The sequence below is a fragment of the Polypterus senegalus genome, chromosome 4 (assembly GCF_016835505.1).
Source record: "Polypterus senegalus isolate Bchr_013 chromosome 4, ASM1683550v1, whole genome shotgun sequence".
In the NCBI taxonomy this organism is placed as follows: domain Eukaryota; kingdom Metazoa; phylum Chordata; class Cladistia; order Polypteriformes; family Polypteridae; genus Polypterus; species Polypterus senegalus.
In genome coordinates this window covers 41,036,686-41,056,796 of record NC_053157.1, presented here as the reverse complement: position 1 = coordinate 41,056,796, position 20,111 = coordinate 41,036,686, and the positions used below count along the sequence as shown (strand labels likewise).

Genomic DNA, 20,111 nt, shown 5'->3' with positions numbered 1-20,111 from the left:
CTTACCTTCTACCCAAGTAGTTTATCACAAATTGTTTTACATTAAAAATATTACATTAGAATATATAAAAACATGCTTTCAATTACACACCATTAGGGGGGGGAAAAAAAAAAAAAAAACGACTTCAGGAGTGCCCTTTGAGTGACTGACAGACATAATTATGGATTCCAGCTTTGCACCCAATAATAGCGACACTCTGAAATTGGATAAAATGGGTTTCAAAATGAATGGATGGAAATTGTTTTGTACACTTGCTTCGTAAGTACCCCATACATTTATGTAAAAACAAGCCATATTCACATGTAAAATACATGTGGAGCTGAAAGTTTAATTTAAACCGACACACATCATAAGTATATTTTATATTATACAGCATACAGGTGCATCAGAATAGTCTTAACAATAATACAATGGTTTAGGTGGGTCACAAGTGCCAGACATCTTGATCATAAATATTGAAATGACTGCCAGAGGATTCCAAGACATGTCTGTAAAGTTAATATATACTTTAATTACTGTAATCTATACTAATTGGAAGACAGAAAAAAAAAAAAATCTTTGGCCTACTTAGCATAACATGGAAATTCACACAAACTTTAGAAGCTGGTCAGTGTTTAACGTTTAACAAATGTCATGTATTACTGAAGGAGGAGGAGCTAAATGCTGTTTAGGTATTTCTTTGATGGCCATCTGTTTTTTATTACTTGTTTCAACCTGGCCTAGATCAGTGAAGCTTAAAAGGAACTCTCTGCTTGAAAGCTGTTGAAATCTGAAAGCAAAACAGTAAAAACCATCTTAAACAGATAATACCTCACAGCAAACAGTATTACAGTATGAAGGTACAGTAGCTAAAATAACTGCACATAAAATCAGTGCCCTCTTCAAAAAATAAAGGCGAAAACATGCAGGTGGTTTAAAGAACACATCCAGATTAAATAGTTTATTATTATTTTTGCTCTTGATACCAAAATTATTTTCAGGTCCTTCTTTAACTTTAAACAGATTTCTGTAACTCCGAGGACCGGGCTGCCAACAGTGCCTCGATATCCTTAACAGTCTTCGATATTTGTGTTAGAACTTCTTTTACATCACTCCCTTCTGGTTGCTGTAATGAATCAGTATTTTCATTAATGTTTCCATTCGATTTATAAGCAGGCTTTTCTTTGAAAGAGGCCTTCTTTAAGACTCCACTGTGTTCTGTAATATCTATGTTTATGTTAAAGGGAACAACTGAATAATGCATTTACAGACAACTTTATTATAAAAAATGTGTATAAAAAAGGAGCTCTCTTATGATACACCATGACTGGACAGTATATTACCCTTATAGTTTTACATGACCTTTTTTAAATTGCTACAGCAGCAAGCTCATCTAATAACACTTATCATAGTACCTTTTTCTTTTTTAATTCATTTTGGAAGTAGTAAGAGGTCCAGTCTTAGCATCTTTGAAAAAAAATGTTGAAAAATGTTCTATTAAACAACACCCATTGTATACAATGGGCATTCAATAACTTATCTACCTTAGTAGGAAAGAGTGTTCAAAAAGTTGATTTTTTTCAATATAGTCCCCCTGATAGCTCCATACACTTCATCCACTTTTCCTGCAATGACTTTAACCTCTTTGAGAGAAGAAAAAAAACAAAAACCTTCTGTTTGACCTTCAAACCAGAACCTCACAGCTGCCTTGATGTCTTCATCACTTGAAAACTGTTGTCCACAGAGATTTCTTGAAATCTCAGAACAGGAAATCTGAGGGAGCCAGGTCAGGTCTGAAGGGTGGACAATTCAGCTATTGGAACTCACATTCTCGGATGGCAGCTGGATATTGATGGGGACATGTGAACTGGCGCATTGTCATGAAGAAGCTTACTTGATTTGCACGATGACTCTCCTGACATCCTGTCTCTTGGAATGTCAGGACTTGCACTGAGCCACAACTGTGCAGGAGTCACCTTGTCACGTGTCACAACATACCCAGACCATGCTTGCTACTTTCTTTCATGTTCAGGTAGATAAATTATTGAACACTTCTCGTAGTTTACACAACTGCGATAGCAAACAAGTGCATAGTACTCTTTGTGAGCAAAATCTATACAATTTAACTTTCGTTTCAAAGATAATTGGATGATTTCAAATTCCTTTATCTCTAAAATAATCCTCAAAAGAAGATTATGATGGCTCCCCAGGCAGATATCGCAATATCTTTGTACATCTATGCTCGTACATTGAGAATTGGTAACCTAAGAAAGAATAGCTAAAAAAGAACACACACACACACACACAAACACACCACACACACACACACACACACACACACACAAATTTCATTTTTAGCTATTAAGTGGAGAATTACTTTGCACAGGGGTGTTGTAAAAGGGATCCTTCTGTGAATGGGAAATTGTGTTGTATTAGTAATGACATCAATGAAGGAATAAAAAAGGATACAGATGAACCTCCGGAGTTTTTCCAGTTCTCCTAAAGCAGCCCTAAAATTGATAGAAAAAAAAAAAAATGACTAAAATGTTTTTAAGGACAAAGTCAATTCTGTAATAAGATGGCTTAAATATATTATAGAATGTATTAAATGTTCTTTTTGAAATGGAAAATGAAGCAATGAACTCTATGTAATAAACTGCTTTTATTATTTCATTGCTCCTGAAGTTGATCCCGGTAACAGGAATTCCTGGACACTGAGGAACACACATGCACTTTCAAAACAGGCAGTGCCCAGACTGAACCCAGACTTCTACAGTTATGATAATACAGTACTATTGACTGTGTCAATCATGTAACTAGCATCATCTGCATGCTCTGAAATATTAAAAGGACCTTCAGCATTTTTCGCATTCTTTCAGTTCAGTTATAGATGAGTTTACTTGTGACTTTGCAAAATCTAAAAATCAAAATATTGCTAATTTTAAAATGTAAAAAATGAAATTTATATGAAAACTAAGGTAATTACCAACTTATAATGGCATGTTAATTCACATTCTTACTCTATATAAAAGTTACTTAATGTACTCCCCCCACAGAGAACCAGTATTGAATGATGCATTGACAACAAAATGGTAAAAAAAAAAATTAAATGCAAGGAGGAATTCAAGAAGCAAAACATTAAAGGCCAGGTTGAGATGTTTACATTAATAAAAAAGGTATCCACATGCATATACACTAGGAACTATACTATAAAATTTTGGTATGGGAAAGTAAAAAACAAGGCAGGAGTTTAATTTCAACAATGGAATTTTGAACATTTTATTTTGTTTGTTATTTTTTTCTACTTGCCTTCCTTTAAAATGTTGTCAAAGCACAGCTCAAAACTTAAACAGTAGTTATTTTCCTGTATAGGTTACTGGGTTTCCATACTCTTCTTTGCATCTTTTTCATACTGGTCTAAACACAATTTCCCTGTTCATGCAGGAGGTTCAAGTGGTAGCAGATAATGCATAGATTAAAAAGAAATAATGCTTTGAATATGTACAATTATACATTTTTCTGAAATTGTATCTATTAATTAAAACTGCAAAAAATCATTTCACCATGGCCATTAAATTGCAGTATAATAGGCATGAGCAAAAAGGCACCTAACTGAAGAGGCAGAATAAATGAAGAAAACATTTCTGTGAAGCTAGCTAGCTAGCCACATTAGAAACCACTGACAAATTTGAAAATATTTTTCATTAACCATAAAGTAAAGACGACTATGTCTGGATATTTTTTTAACTTGAGGCAGATATTTCTATATTTAAAGATAGTGATATATCTCTATCTATATATATTATATATTATATATAACCTTTAGAGAAATATTTAAACTGACTGCAAGTGTCACCATAGTACCTTCTAGTCAATACTGGAGAATCAAGCACTACCAGCTGTTGGTCTTCACACAATTTCAAGTTACACCTTCCTTCCACAGGCTGGTGGTCCTCTAGGGAATGCTGAATTACTGTTTCGGTGTGCTAAGAAATAATTACAAAGGTTAGCACATCCAAGCCCACATGGGGTCTACATATGCAGTTTCGATTAACATAGTTTACTGCCAACTGTCAGAAGCTGATGGTTTGTTAACAAAAAGGTAATGAATAAAATGGTTTTTATTACTTTATTTTTTAATACGTATATTAAATAATGGTTCACATGACTTTGCCATAGAAAAAGTGGGAAAAAAATAAGGATATAAAAACACTGTTGTCAAATTAAACAACTGTTTTGCACAAATATCTAAACAGTTTACAATACCCATTTCCTTCATTTATAGATTACAAATTCTCATAAGAAAATGAAACAAGATCACAAGAAAGAATACAGTGCTGCAGTTAATAAAGGCTTGTAACACACCTTGAAAAGTTTTGTATTTGACTGTATACAACATTCCAAAATGCTCTTTTATTTAAGAGTCCACCCTAGTAGAACCTGAAATTACTTTTAACCATGAATTAGACGATTTAATGGGATAGACTTGATAGAAACAAAGCGTTTTTAATTTGTGGAAACATCAAATTACACCAAGGAAATAATCCTCAGGAAATGCAAATATGTTGAAATCTAGCAAACTATAATATGCTAAGTTTCCTGCGTTTAGAGACATTTATGTATTGTTCTTCGGTTGTCTTCCATACCTTTAATTAGCATAATACACACTTTCTCTTAATCTTTACTATTTTTATAGACATTCTAGCCGATTACCCAGTGGCTTTGCTCACCGAGTACAAGGGAAAAAAATAAAATGTAGTATATAAAATTATTAACACAGTGAAACATTAATATGTAAGAAGTAAAGATACATTGCACAGTACTGGAGTGCTTTTCGGGTAAAGTACATTTTAAAGGCAATAACACACAACAGGTAAGTAGCACTAACAGCAGCTTAAATGTATTTGGATCGTCTCTCAGTAGCAGATCCCTTGTGAAAGGTGCTACACGACCGCTGTGGTATAGAGATTACATTTTTCTATGCGATCCTGCAAATTTCTGCCTGACAACCTTGCACTATGTCCCTGTGATTTAAGAGAAAAATTATTCTGAGAAATGTGGATGCTGCCCTTCTGTGCTTAATGGGCAGAAGGTCCAAACAATTCCCAAGTCCAAAACTTAACATGAAGAGGTCGGTACATCTTCTTAGATGTAAACCCTCCATCTTCTTAAAAGATATCACAAAAGCAACCTTGAATGTTGCGGGGTTTTAGTGACCTGAACTCACCTTAAGGGACAGTAAGTAGTCATGCAGCGCAATTTGCGAAGAGAGTTTTGCTTCCATGGCGCCGATTATTCTCATTCGCAAAGATTTCCACTCTCCCAGGAGCCGACGGGGCACTCAAAGTGTCACAAACAGTGTGAGAAGAGAGGATGCAGCCTGAAACTGCGAACCTCTCAACCCGGCAGCGCAGCCCGACATTCCGCGCCTCCAAGCATCCACTTTGTTCTCACGACCCCTCGCCGCTGAAGGCGGGGTCGTCTTCACATTGTTTACAGCTCGGCACAGTTAAGTAGAAAGACGCAAAGCTGTTTTCCTCATCTCTTCTACTATCTAAGTACTGCCAATTAGAAAAACAAAAAAGTTATGTGGCAGTTTCCGCGACAGTCACGTGGACGAATAAATAAAACTTCTGTCAGAACACGCCTGTCGGCAAACGGGTCAGTCCAGAGAGGAAGGCTGGGAGAGGGCGACGTGGGGCACACTTCTATAGGATAGATCGGCGTGTTTGTGTTTACTTCTTTTCAATATCAGTAAAGTAACTCACACAAATAATTCATAAAGACGATATAAAAATGGTGTCCACAAACGAAGTGATTAGTTCCTGCATTATGTTCTGTGGTCAAACGTAATTTCCGATTCAAACACGAAAAGAATTTTATACACTATACACACAGGGTACGGAAAGTATTCAGACCCCCTTCCATTTTTCACTCTGTTATATTGCAGCCATTTGCTAAAATCATTTGAATTAAATTTTTTGCACATTAATGTACACACAGCACCCCATATTGACAGACAAAAAAAAATAAATTTTTGAAATTGTTGCAGATTTATTAAAAAAGAAAAACTGAAATATCACATGGTCCTAAGTATTCAGACCCTTTGCTCAGTATTTAGTAGAAGCACCCTTTTGAGCTAATACAGCCATGAGTCTTCTTTGGAAAGATGCAACAAGTTTTTCACACCTGGATTTGGGGATCCTCTGCCATTCCTCCTTGAAGATCCTCTCCAGTTCTGTCAGGTTGGATGGTAAACGTTGGTGGACAGCCATTTTAGGTCTCTCCAGAGATGCTCAATTGGGTTTAAGTCAGGGCTCTGGCTGGGCCATTCAAGAACAGTCAAAGTTGTTGTGAAGCCACTCCTTCGTTATTTTAGCTGTGTGCTTAGGGTCATTGTCTTGTTGGAAGGTAAACCTTCGGCCCAATCGGAGGTCCTTAGCACTCTGGAGAAGGTTTTTGTCCAGGATATCCCTGCGTGGCGCATTCATCTATCCCTCGATTGCAACCAGTCGTCCTGTCCTTGCAGCTGAAAAACACCCCCACAGCATGATGCTGCCACCGCCATGCTTCACTGTGGGGACTGTATTGGACAAGTGATGAGCAGTGCCTGGTTGTCTCCACACACTGAGGAGAGGCAAGACACATGACAGCCCGCATGGAGTTTGCTAAAAGACACCTGAAGGACTCTGGAGATGGTGAGAAATAAGATTCTCCAGTCTGATGAGACCAAGATAGAACTTTTTGGCCTTAATTCTAAGCGGTATGTGTGGAGACAACCAGGCAAGACAAGACAATGACCCTAAGCACACAGCTAAAATAACGAAGGAATGGCTTCACAACAACTCGGTGACTGTTCTTGAATGGCCCAGCCAGAGCCCCGACTTAAACCCAATTGAGCATCTCTGGAGAGACCTAAAAATGGCTCTATTAATTATATATATATACACACACACACACAGTACAGGCCAAAAGCTTGTAGTTATGTACTTAAAAAAAAAAAAAAGGTGAAATAACTGAAAACATGTTTTATATTCTAGTTTCTTCTGATTACTGCTTTGCACACTCTTGACATTCTCATCGATGAGCATGTCAACAGGTAGTCACCTGAAATGGTTTTTACTTCACAGGTGTGCGTTATCAGGGTTATTTAGTAGAATTTCTTGCTTTAATCAATGGGGTTGGGACCAGCAGTTGTGTTGTGCAAAAGTCAGGTTAGTTTGACGATCATTTTTCAACAGGACAAAGCCCTTACACAGCCTGGAGGTGTGTTTGGGGTCAATTTGACAAAGGAGAGTAATGGAGTGCTGTAAATGGTCATGAAAATAAAGAAAACACATTGAATGAGGAGGTGTGTCCAAACTTTTGGCCTGTACTGTGTGTGTGTGTGTGTGTGTATATATTATATTTATTTTTTTTTTTTTTAATTCTTCAATTTTAAAATTAACCACCATTGACTCAAAGTCCACTGGTGTCAACTTTCAGTGTCAGATTTGCAAAATATGCAGCAACAGCAGTTTCAATAAACACTAGAATATCTGTCTGAATAGATTTAGATTTAAAATCGTGCACCAGGAGCACTGGAAGAGAATTAAAAAACACACATTTATGCTCTACACTTTTCTCTCAGTTGAATAAGTGCACTTGTTATTGTTGCACCCTCACTTTTACAATATACTAAGTTCAAGGAATTAGGCAATATCAAATTCTCTTAAATTGTTCAGGCTTAGAAGATTAAAAAAATGGGACAGACAACTGAAAAGAATTTACAGCATTAGAAAAAAAGATTAAATTTTCCAAAACTTCTTGTCCTAATACAGTGTCATGAGATGGAGTTGGGGGGGAAAAAACATGTTGCTCCGTTTCACAAAATAATAGTGTAGCTGTTGTAGCCTACATAAGGTGTTGTTTTTCCTGTATCAATGAAGTGAATTTAGTTTTCTGTACCAAAGTATAAAATACTAATTCAACGAGGTTAACTAAAGTAAAATGTACTTACAAAAGAGTACAATATCCCCTCAGTTCTGCCTAAGGCTGCTTTAGACATAAAATTTCCCAAACCCATCAAAAGATCTTCTCAATATTATTCTTTCATGATGGGACTACATATGAAAACGTGCTTTATGTTAACAGGAACCACCACCCTCAGGAAAACAATTTGCACATTACCATTATCTAAGTTTATATTACAAGATAAATGTATCACTTAATAGATCATATATTTTTTTTCCTTAGTCAAAGATTTAGTCGTTTCCTGTATTGGCTGAGGAAATGATGTTTGAACATAAGGCTACTGTGACAGATTAGAAAAAAAAAAAGCCGAAATGTAACTTAAGTCACACAGTAAAAATAAATATGTAGACTATGTATAAGAATATGTAATCTGTAGATAAAGTCATCATTTTTCTTGAATACTAAGCTAGTACTTAAAATATTGGAAACTGTAAAAATAAAAGTATTTTTATATGTGTTATTGACTTACTCTCTTCCAGCAACAAAAGTGGTTTTGCAAGCTGTTCGAATACCTCATCTGATGAAAGCACTGTAGGATTCTGGTAAAAATATTTTAAAAAAAGTGAACACATTTTTTAACAAGATCATAAGAATGACCTAGAAATAAAAGCAAATTAACTACTGTATTTTAAATAGCAAATATAGATATTAAAATAAAAGCAATATTAGTCATGCATTTATGCAGGCGATTTAAAATTTATGACAGAGTCTTTAAATACAGTTAGCAAGAGAGTTCATGTTACTATACAATAAACTGATAAGTCAAAATTTAAGACAACATGGTCAGAATGATTGTACAGTAAATTAAACCAATAATAGAGCATATAGGTTGTAGCATATACTGCGAGAGGGTTACTGAATTTTTTTGTCAAGAATGGGAACAAAATTCAAATGAAGTACATTTACAGGAAATTTCCACATATATTAGTTACATAATTTCATTACAGTACTTACAACCATTATGAAAAAGGAATTTTTTGCAACAAAATTGCTTCTTAGATTATTCAAAATGTGTTAATATGAATTTGTTACCTTGTGTCCTTTGCTGTTATTTAAACTCCTCAATCTGGTCACAACTATTTTCAATATTTTTTTCTTTAAAATCAAACTGCTTGGTTAAGCAGTAGGCAACTCTGCCATCTTATGTATTCAGCATCCCATATTCAAACAGTGTGCCCAGATTCCCCTTGTGTTTGTGTTGGATTTCCCTCCCAAACCGTCAAAGACATGCAGTCAAGTAAAGTTGTAATTCATAATTAGTTCGTGTTGGTATGTGCAGGAGTGGGCTCTGTGATGGACTAGTGCCCTATACAGTGCCATCTCTTTGCCTCATGTATAATACTGCCAGGGTAGGCTTTATCCACCGTGACCTTGTATTGGATTAGGTGGGTTTAATAATATGTTAAAATAAAACCTCTGTATTATAGGTCTAATGTGTCACTTTACCTTAAACGTGACTTAAAATTATGTTTGTGGCCACTTTTCATTACAATGCTGTAGAGGTTTCACATAAAACTGTGGGTGACATATGGATCTGGCATTATATAGAAAAATTTCATGGTTAATTTTTTCAATATGGAGCAAAAAGTGACTTGTAAAGAATGACTCAGTATATGGAAAATTTAAGAGAATTTTTATTTTTGTTTTTATTGGTCAGGGAAAGTTGGAAGGTGTTGGTTTACCTTTTTATTGGATGCACATAAGCAAGTTTTTTTGTTTTTAATACTGTGCGTGTTCTATGTTGGCAGAGGACTGCACATGAACAATTCCATGGATTACATTTTCTGCATTTTATTTTAAATTTGGGACATGTGGTGGCTTAAGTTTGAATGCAAGTTTAGTTTTTGTACTTGACACAATGTCACAGCCCAAAAGCAACAACTACCTTAATGATTATTAATTTTATTTACCCAACCTAATTGGTTACCCACATATTCTCTTTGCTGCCCTTCTAAATGTCTTGATATCTGAACTCTTTTGCATGGATTTATGTTTTTCTTGGCTTTCTTAGTGGTGTCATCCCTCTGCTGTGGTCACCGACACTGATCACTATATCTAATCCTCCACAGGACAATTTATTACCTACAAAACACAGTCCTTTTTTCAGCTTACACTTTTCTTCCACATCCACACAGAATCTCCATATATAACAGTGATCATTCCAAGTTTAGCATTTTTAAATTGCCTCATATTCCACTTCCACCAGCCACAACACGCATCAAGATAGCTACTTACACAGTCTCTGTAATCATTAATCTTTTCCATGTCAAAAAGTCAGAATGACTACTGCTGGATCTGCACTTTCCTTTGTTTCTATTGTCAATGTACTCTTGTAAATTTTTTATACCATTTACAATAGATTAAACTCTATTCCCCATGGTGCGGCTACATGTCACACATTTCTATTTATGAACTGGAAGCAGTTAAATTGATAAAATGGCAACCTACTGATAGCTAGATGATCTGTTTTATTCACATTGCATATTTTATTCATTATTAGTTAGATTTGTTTTACTTCAAAAAAAGTCAAAAATATGTATTCTAACCTGTATGCATAGATGATTATTGATCGTATAGAGTAAGTCTGTCCAGGAACATCAGGAGGGAGATAATTTATAGCATACATCTTCTCAACTCTCTAAAATAGTGAAAAACAAATTATACAGTATAAGAATAAACAAATGGAAGCAATCTCATTATATACACACAAGTCAAAGTAAATATCATAAGATGCTGATCTCTACTTCGAGTATTTAACAAAACAATTTATTGGGGGTGACAATCTTATTTTTATGTGACATAGTGGTAGTGCTGTGATTGGTACTGCTGCATTGCAGCTCTAGTGCCCAGGTTTGAAATCCTTGCACAGGCGCTGCTGTGTAGACCTTTCCACATTCTCCCCATCTACATATGGGCTTTGTTGTGTACAACTTTAAATATTAAAGATGTACAGCTTTAAATTGACCTATTGAGGGTGTGAGTGTGTACCATGGTTGGTTTCTGTCTTCTACTAAGTACTGCAAGGAAGAGTTTGAGCCACCAGTGACCCTACACTGAATTAAGAGGGTTTGGGTAACTGTACAAATGTTACATTTATTGTATAGTAGTATACTATAGAACAGTGATTCTCAACCTATAGTATGCATACCACAAGGGATTCTGGGAACACGTGTACACCCACACAAACAAAAGTCAGGAGCAGGAATCATGAACACAGGCAAAGAGATGCTGTTGCAGATGCAGCTACATCTTAGGAAGCATAAAAATAACTGCTACATTTTCAAGACAAAAAAGCTTTCATTAACACTTTTATCCATTCAAACATTTATGGAACAATTATGGAATTGACTCTCTTGCTTGAACCGCGCGCACGCACACACACACACACACACACACACACACACACACACACACACACACACACACACACACAGACACACACACCCACACACACACACACACACACACACACACACACACACACAATTCATGCTTGCTTTGAAAGTACAATAACCAACCAACTATTAGTTGCAGACATTTTAACTTGCAGTATCACATATTAAAATGGCCAGATTGTCTTTTAATACAGAACCATACATAGCCCAGGAAAAAAAAAAAAAAGGCTTCTTATTTATCCTCTGACAGTAACTAATATAGTTACAGTTGTGCATCCAGCCACCCATCCATTTTATAACTAACCTTACAGTTCTGGATCGTTGGGAATGGGTGCCTATCCTGGCTGCACCAGGAACAAGGCAGAAACTGTTGTATGAGGTGTCACACTCGCACAAGTAAAAGTAAATTTACAACAGTGATGAAATGAGCTGCTCCAGGTTTATTCCAAAATAAAATCTATTTAGGTTGCATTTTAAAATGACCACATTGACCAGACATTTGGGAGTCTCATTGTTCATAAAGCTATGAAACATGAAGGAAATCTGTAATGTTATGCTATATAACAAACAAACTGAAGTGCACAATCACAGGGGCACTCAGTTTGAGAGGGTGGTAAAACCAAATATTTAATTCCTGAAAACAAATCAGCAAACACACTAGTGTTCCTTTTTTGTACTTTTGAAATCAAATTAATGCACATTATTAATTAAAATGTGCCAAACTTGGTGAATGCACAAGTGATATGGGAGTGAATGGGACTTGGCATCCAGTTGTGAGTAATTTTTGATGTCCTATTCATTGGCAAAGTCTGATCATTTGTACGAGGCAGCTTGAAACAAACAGAACTAATGCTGCTTTACAGGAATTCTGAAATAATTTTAAATTAATAATTTTAATTTAATAACAACATTACACATTACCACTCTACAATGATCATATCATGGATTACAAACCCTATAATGAAATCCTGCAAAGCCATTAAAAAGCCCCAATTTGTTGTTATCCTGTCACAATTATCTGTGAACCACCTGATCTCACGGAGACTGCACAGGTGGTGAACCAGCCGAGGGTAGGGAAAGCTGCAGTCATCTTTGTTACTCTGAATGAATTTCTCTCCAGGCTGGTGGTAAGGCTGTCCTCCTTGCATTGCAACCAATCTTTACTTCCATTTAGGACATGAGTCATCCCAGCTGGCTGGAAAATGATCACTTGCTCACCTACCAGTGACCAGAGCAGTCTGGTTTTACGCCTAAGAGGGCTACCATTGACGGCATTCTGGCATGGAGGATTCTCATGCCGTGCAAATGCAAAAATCTGCAGAGGTTCTTTACGGCTTTTGTTGATTTTCATAAAGCGTTCAACACAGTTGATTGAGTTTCCCTGTGAGACTTTCTGAAACTTCACAGGATCCCCTCAAAGTTGCTTGATATCATGGCTAGCCTGTACACTGGCATGCCAAGAGATGTGCAGAGTGAAGGCAGAACCTCTGCACTTTCCCCCCCATTTGATTCTGAGGTTTGTAAGGGGTGTGTTCTTGCTCCTCCTCTGTTCAATGTTCTCCTCTGTTCAATGTTTGCATGGACTGGGTGTTTGGCAGGGTTGTGGGGTATCTGTTGGTGAAGAAATATTCAATGATCTTAACTTTACCGATGATGCTGTGATGTCAATGGAGAGGTTTGCCAAGAGGTTTACTTACCTCAGCAGTGACATTCATGTCTCTGGTGACTCTTCCAATGAGGTCAGTAGATGGATTGAGAGAACATGGGGTATCAGGAGGTCGCTGAAAAGGGGTGTGTGGCACTACTGATATCTTTGCAAAAGGGCAAAGGTTCAAACCTTTAGAGTCCTGGTGCTTCCTGTTTGCTATATGGTTATGAGACAGGGACACTACACTATCCAGTGACCTGAGACAAAGACTGGACTCCTTCGGTACTACGTCTCTTTGGAGAATACCTGGGTACCACTGGTTTGACTGTGTCGAATAAGCAGTTTCTCATGGAGTCCCGAATGAGGCACATTACCTGCCTTGTGAGGGAGCATTAGTTACAGCACTACGGTCATGTGGCACGATTCCCGAGGGTGATCCGGCTCACAGGATCCCCATTGTTAAGGACCCGAGTGGCTGTACTAGATAAAGGGTCATTTCCAAGGAGTAGGACTGGGCCACGTATCTGCCTGGGGATTGCCAGGATCCTGAGCAGTTTCGTTGTGTTGGGTGCAGCAACATGCTTCACCAGTGCATGCTCCCCAGTATGACCCAACACCCATGAAATTCAAACTCTGAACTGTGTATATAACATTTAAAAGTATCAAAATGTTAGGATTTATAATTTTTATTCCAATCAAATCACTGTTTTTCATGTATTAAAAACCATTAGGTGTGCATAATTAAATACACACACAAATGTAATATATTGTTCAAGCTTGTTAGGGGTAGGGACCATAAAGAAATATCATCTTTAGTTTTACCTAATAAGTTCAGTGCTTAATTTAAAACTGGAAGAAAAATTTGTCACTTCAAAACATTTCAGATCCCAGAGGTGATGCACCAACAAAAAATACTGAGAACCTCTGCTATGGAGTATAAATCAATGTGAACAATGAAAATCATGCATATGCAGTATTATAAACATATTCATGTAAACGGGTTTTTATAAATTGTCAAATCTACCTGATTTAGCCCATTTTTCTCCATGTAATGTATGAAATACTTTGCAAAATCTCCTTGTGACCTGATAACTGATCCATCTCCAGGGTATATTTCAATAGTACTGGTAGCACCTTCAATTAGCCTGAAGAAGAAAACCCAGACAAAGTAAGTTGTAACCTTTCATTTTAGCCCTTTGATAAACATCTTCAAGTAATAAATATTAAATAAACATCACATAAAATTAAACAGAATTGTTCTTTATTTTACTCAGCGCAGTCACAGCCCTAAAAGGGTATATAAAATTATATTATAAAATGTTAAAAGTTTGTCTCTCTATTAGATCCTGGAGATCTTTCTTAGGCTTGCTGTAATCAATAATTTCTTTGTCAAAAGACAGTGAATCAGGGTCCAAATTGTCCTACTGAACCTTTGGAATATGTTGTTGTCCACTTTAGTATGAACTAGTTGACTTCTCACTCTGCAAGAAGCTAGATGGCTGGTTTGTTGTACATGTTACACTTCAGTCACCAGCTTTGTGTAGAGAGTGGATAATACATTTTGTGTGTATCTCCTTAATTTACAACTGCAGCTTTAACCAATAAAGAATGATTGTCATCTCCAGTGCTCGACAGTGTTATATTGGTTGTTATTTGCTATCTACAGCCACAATGTTCTGTACCATTCCACACAAATGTTGTTACTAGCAACTATGAATGTAAACAAATATTAAACAAATTGGAAAGAAATGTATGGTGAAAGTACTCTGCTGCTTTCAGCTATAAATATAATTCTTTATCTTCACAGTAAGCAGATATATTACAACATGAATGTGATAGACTCACAGTCACAAACTATGGCAGAGATTCATTATAGATTTAACATATTATACAATATTAAAATCAGAGTGGAACTCATTTGACCTTCATTAATAGAATACATTAATACATTTAATGTCAAAATGATAGATTTCTGTAAAGTGGTATAAATTAATTTCAAATACAAAAATGACTAATTTCATAAATATTCATCTCTACAAGTCAGTGTATAGTAGATGTACCTTTGAAAGCAATGACAGCCTGGAGTCTGTGTTCACAAATGTATGACTGCTATAAATCCCCCAACCCCCACAATTATTCATATTTTCTCCAGTGAAATGGTTCCCATTTAAACTTGCTTGCAGCTTCCTAGTTTTTAGGATTGGCTTCTTGTTCTTAAGTAAAAACATGAGCTAAAGTAAAAACTGATTTTATAAACATTTTGTTTGGAAAATATTTAATTTATGAATAGTATTTCTTACCGATAAACAACTCCCTGACACAAGACTATTTTAATAAGTTCTGCACGTTGCCATTGCTCTATATGTTCATCTTCTGGTAAAATGAAGTCCTTAAAAACCCATCTGTATAAACAAACACATTAAAAAAAAAAAATTATATCCAAAATGAGATCACAATTAAGGTTTCCCCAAAATGGTATTACATAGTGATTGATATATCACATATTTTCTGAAATATCTTTCACAATTTACATATTTCAAAGCAAAATTTGTTTCAAAATGCATTAAGCTAAGCGATTGCTCTACACATCACAAAATCACTCTTAATTAGGGAATCACTTACAAAAAAGGTATTAAAGTAAAAAAACAAGCAAAAAAAAAAAAAAACTCACGACTGCACAAATCTAAACAAGACTAGGGTTTGTCCACCTACTACACCCAATGTGAGGTTTCCTGGCAAAACTGCCTAAACTGGAGTTTTTGGGGGTAAGGTTGAACAGAGTTTGTCAAGTTTTACCAAAGATATTCTACTGGATCACTGAAAGCTCTTTAGACAATCTAGTTGTTGGCAGTCATTTTTCAAACAAGAAAGATGAATTTTACAGTAAATCTATAATTGTAGAAAACAGTATATTTAAACCAGTTTTTTTCTTTAAAACATTCAATATCCAAGGTAATACTAACCTGTGGAGGTGTGGAGCAGGACAGTTGAGTGGCAGTGCCTTAGGAGGAAGGCTTACTTGAGCATCTGATTCTTCAACATTTGATACAAGAGAACGAACATGTTTGGATTCTTCCGATTCCTTTAATACCTGGTTTTCAGTCCCACCTAACCGATTGTGTGTATGACATTTACTAAAGCTGAGAGCCAATGATAAAGGATACTTCCAGATTGCCGGAAAAGATAACACAGAATAGTGCTGAATCACCCACGTAAATACTTGTCCGTCTTTGAAAGGTTTCAGTTTATAGTTTTCCCCATTATTTTTATTGGATATATCGTGACCTGCATCTTTTGATTTTTTTGGGGGGATTTTCTTTTGACACGATTTGGTAGACATTTCTTGGCTTAGTTTGTGTACTGAAGGCTGTGAAGGACCAGTTACTGTATCATATGTTGTATAAGTGTTTTCACTGCAGGAACAGAGATATTTGACTGAAAACTCCAGTTTAGAAGGAGAAAGGTACAAGAATGTATTGTCATCACAGGAGCACACCTTCACTTCACCACTGTCAGTAAGTGCAATTCTATTAGCTTTATTTCTTGACCATTTTACCTCTGGAATGCCTTTCATATGTTGCTGCAGAAAATGTAAGACAAGAATGTTTATTAATGACAGTGCAATGTCTGATCCTGAAATATCAAATGAAATGTAAATAGGTCAGAACAGCTTGCTTTCATTTAGGCAAACTTACCACTTTATTATGTGGATCAATAAGATTATGAGGGAGATAGGGTTTAACAGAAAATCTGTTTCTGAAGTCTAATGCCTGGATCAACAATTCCTGTAGGCAAGAAAGAAAGTGTTCACTTAATTAGCAAGTGAACATAATAACAATAGTAACAATAATAACAATACATTTATAGAGTGCATTTCCCATGCTCAAGGTGTTTTGTGAAAAGGGTATTTTTTGTGCAGATCATTAAAATGACTAAGAAAGATATAGCACTTGAGTTATGGTATAGGCATAAACACAATAGGGATGTGTCTAAAATTTCCATGGACAAAAAGGGTGGCAATTAACCAGATGCTGCAAAAATGATAACTCCATAAAGTGAAATACAAACTTCAATTATAAAAAACTTAACATGCAACCTTTACATTAATATTAAATGGTATAAAATATACCTACTAAAAATAACTGCTTAAAAAAAAAAAAAAGACGACAAATACAATTGATTCACTGGATTCTTTAGGTTTAAAGAAATATTAATTAGCATCACTGTTTTTAAATTATGACCCCATTTTTAAAATCACTATTTAAAGGTTATGCAAATTGTAACTAACTGAATATAATGCGTTATACTGCACACAGAATAATACTAGCTGTGTTACTTGGCTTTGCCATGAATATTCGTAAGGCAGTGGCACTTCGTTATAGTGCTGTTGGTTAATTGGGTCTATCACAATTACTAAGTGCTTAGTTTTTTTAAAAAACCCCAAAGGCTAATACTATTGGCAAGTAGTTTGTTACAGTGGTTATGGCTGAAGAGACACTTGCAGTACTGGCATTTTAGATATATAATCTTTATATTTTTGCTGTTTGTGCAGTCCATTTGATCGCTAAAACCTCATTGTTTATGTTAAATATAGAACTGCAACTGCCCATTACCACCAGCCAACACATACAGCATGACATATCCAGAAATAACTATATAAGTACAACAAGGAAAGGTTCACAAAAGGCATGATGAAAAGGTGTCCATTTGGGAGAAGAAAAAAAAACCAAAAACAAACAAACACTGAGGTCTTGTTATCCATCATGCATTAATGTTCAACAATGTTGAAAAATTGTCTCAAACTGCTCAACTAATCTGAAGTATTTAGTGATCAACTGCTCTCTGATTTTATTTACTGAGATAGCTCTCCAATGTCTTTCTCCACTTTAATCCAAGTTTAGTTTCACACTGAGAATACAGCCAATTCTAGTAGCACTTTGCACAAACATGGTCAGTCCATCTCAAGACCTACTCATGAATCCATCCAAACAATTTGGACAAATTTTCTCCACCATCCATCTTGCCTGAAGAAGGGGCCGAGTTGCATATTGTAATCTTTTTAGTTAGCCAATAAAAGGTGTCATTTTGATTGGCTTTTCTCTACATTCATAATGGCTAACACGGTACAACACCCTAGTATTCCACCATCCAAAAATGTTAAAACTGTACAAATTTTAGAAAAAATGAGATAAAAACAAAAATATTTTAAAAATATAATCCGGTGCTTAAGCGCATTATATCTGAACTGAGAACTTACTTACAAACAAGAAGGGATGCTTTGGGTTACTACTGCCATTCTTCAAGGACCCAATTAGCTAATTGCATACAAATACATAAAATATATATTTTAAACATTGGATTGCTTTGCAGAAATTACAACTAAAGATTCTTACCCCATTAATCCAAATTAGGGTTGTAAAGCGCTAAACACTGTCTAGGCAGCAAAGAATACCAGGCAGTACCTAGGACACTGAGAAATGCCAGGCAACCTCAGGGTTGATGCATGTGTATGCACACTCATACTTAAACTAGACAACTTTAGAAAAGCCAATCAATGAAGGTGCAAACTCCCCCAAGTACTGTTTGGTGGCAATACCCCCCACCATACCACATGGTCTCCTGCTAATAAAAACAATTTTAAATTAAGTATGCCTTTTGAGTACCTTATGATTACTGGTAACAAACTGTGTCCGCTGACGAATTCTTTCCATGGGCTGTAAAACATGTGCAGATAGAGGCAATGCCTTCTCAAGTAGAAATTCAGAACCACATGGTGATAACTGCAGACGTGATCCATCTAAATACCGCACTTCAACTGAGTCATCTTCATAAAGCACCATTGAACTAACAGCAGCCATTACTGAATGTGGATTTTAGAATATTCTGGTATGACCCTGGAAAAGAAAAACAGATTTTATTTACAATTACAATTTTTTAAAGGGTATTTACAAACAATAAATTCAATGCAGAACTACTGGCAATTGTTAATGACCTGATCATTTTACTGGGCAAGCATGAGGGGAAAAAATAAATAGGAAGATGAATAGGGAACATCACTGAGTTTGCAAGCCGAGTAGTACACTTCAGATTTTATTAGCATGCATAGTTTCAGTTTTATTTACATTAGTATAGTATTGAAACACTATTAGCTTAAATGACTTGTTGGTGCCATGGCAAGGAATCAATCTGATGAGCTTCTATCTTAAGGTCCAGTGCTCAGACAAAGTGAGTGCAAAAGATGGATGATCAATAAATCTTCAAAGCAAACTGAAGATTTCTATTACAGGACCCACGCTGAAAACAAAAACTCCAATTCCTTCTTTTAGTAAAATGTAGAGTTTATAATAGTTTTGTAAAATTGCCACATTTCTACGTGCCATTCATGCTGTATTATTTATTTAAATTTATAAATAACCAAAAATTAAATATATAAAAAATACAATTTTTCTAGTCACTGAACTTATGTTTCGCACGTATCCTTCACAAACCTTATTAACCTCGCTAGAACTAACACACGTAACACTAAAACATTTTGCAATGTTCCTATCAGAACGACAGCTGCATTAATACCTATTGCATCGTTTCATTTACTTGAAGTGTCATTCCGATTACAAAAAAATAAAATACATAAATAAGCACTTTGAAGTCAGGCAACTTTAGTTAGTGTATACACTTGCAACAGGACTGGGTTTTTTAATTTAACGGAGTTCGATGGAAATACGAAATGACCCGCTGTTAGTATGGTGCTTCACACTTTAGTTGATAATTTCATAATGATTTATTACAAGCACTTAAAAATGAAACTGATCTCCACGAAAAGAAGTATCACTAACAGAAAGATCACGATAAACAAAAATTCGTTAGAACAAGACAATTGCAGACTTAAAAGTATTACTTACAAATTAAAACAGTTTATATTTTCAAGCGCAACTTATCATACTTTTCTTGCTCAACAACCCCTGAGTCTTTCCAAACAAATTGTGCTCACCGCCTAACGTTGGTGAAAATAACAGCATTTCCCGATTTTTAAATGTTACCACCGACGACAAAGAAGCATACACCTCTGTGATTGGCTA

At 35.7% G+C, this 20,111-nt stretch overlaps 1 protein-coding gene across 1 annotated transcript; it reads right to left on the bottom strand.

Moving 5' to 3' along the window:
• Positions 1-93: 93 nt before the first annotated feature.
• c4h5orf34 (chromosome 4 C5orf34 homolog) lies at positions 94-20,048 on the bottom strand. Its single transcript, XM_039750508.1, has 11 exons — positions 19,935-20,048; positions 18,699-18,929; positions 16,731-16,820; positions 15,999-16,615; positions 15,336-15,437; positions 14,060-14,180; positions 10,539-10,630; positions 8,462-8,531; positions 3,844-3,965; positions 2,449-2,489; positions 94-1,206 (listed from the first exon to the last, which is right to left on the bottom strand). Exons 2-11 carry the CDS (start codon positions 18,891-18,893, stop codon positions 995-997), a joined length of 1,662 nt encoding a protein of 553 aa, XP_039606442.1. The 5' UTR covers positions 18,894-18,929; positions 19,935-20,048; the 3' UTR covers positions 94-994.
• Between the last annotated feature and the right edge of the window lie 63 nt (positions 20,049-20,111).

Bases quoted from the DNA above. Each gene is read 5' to 3' on its own strand.
- c4h5orf34 (XM_039750508.1), bottom strand. From the start codon at position 18,893: ATGGCTGCTGTTAGTTCAATGGTGCTTTATGAAGATGACTCAGTTGAA. The intron at 2,490-3,843 runs GTACTATGGTGA...TATCAATTTTAG, and splicing joins TCTCCAGTATTGACTAGAAG to GGCTGCTTTAGGAGAACTGG. The intron at 1,207-2,448 runs GTATCCTTTTTT...ACATAAACATAG, and splicing joins AAAACTCCGGAGGTTCATCT to ATATTACAGAACACAGTGGA.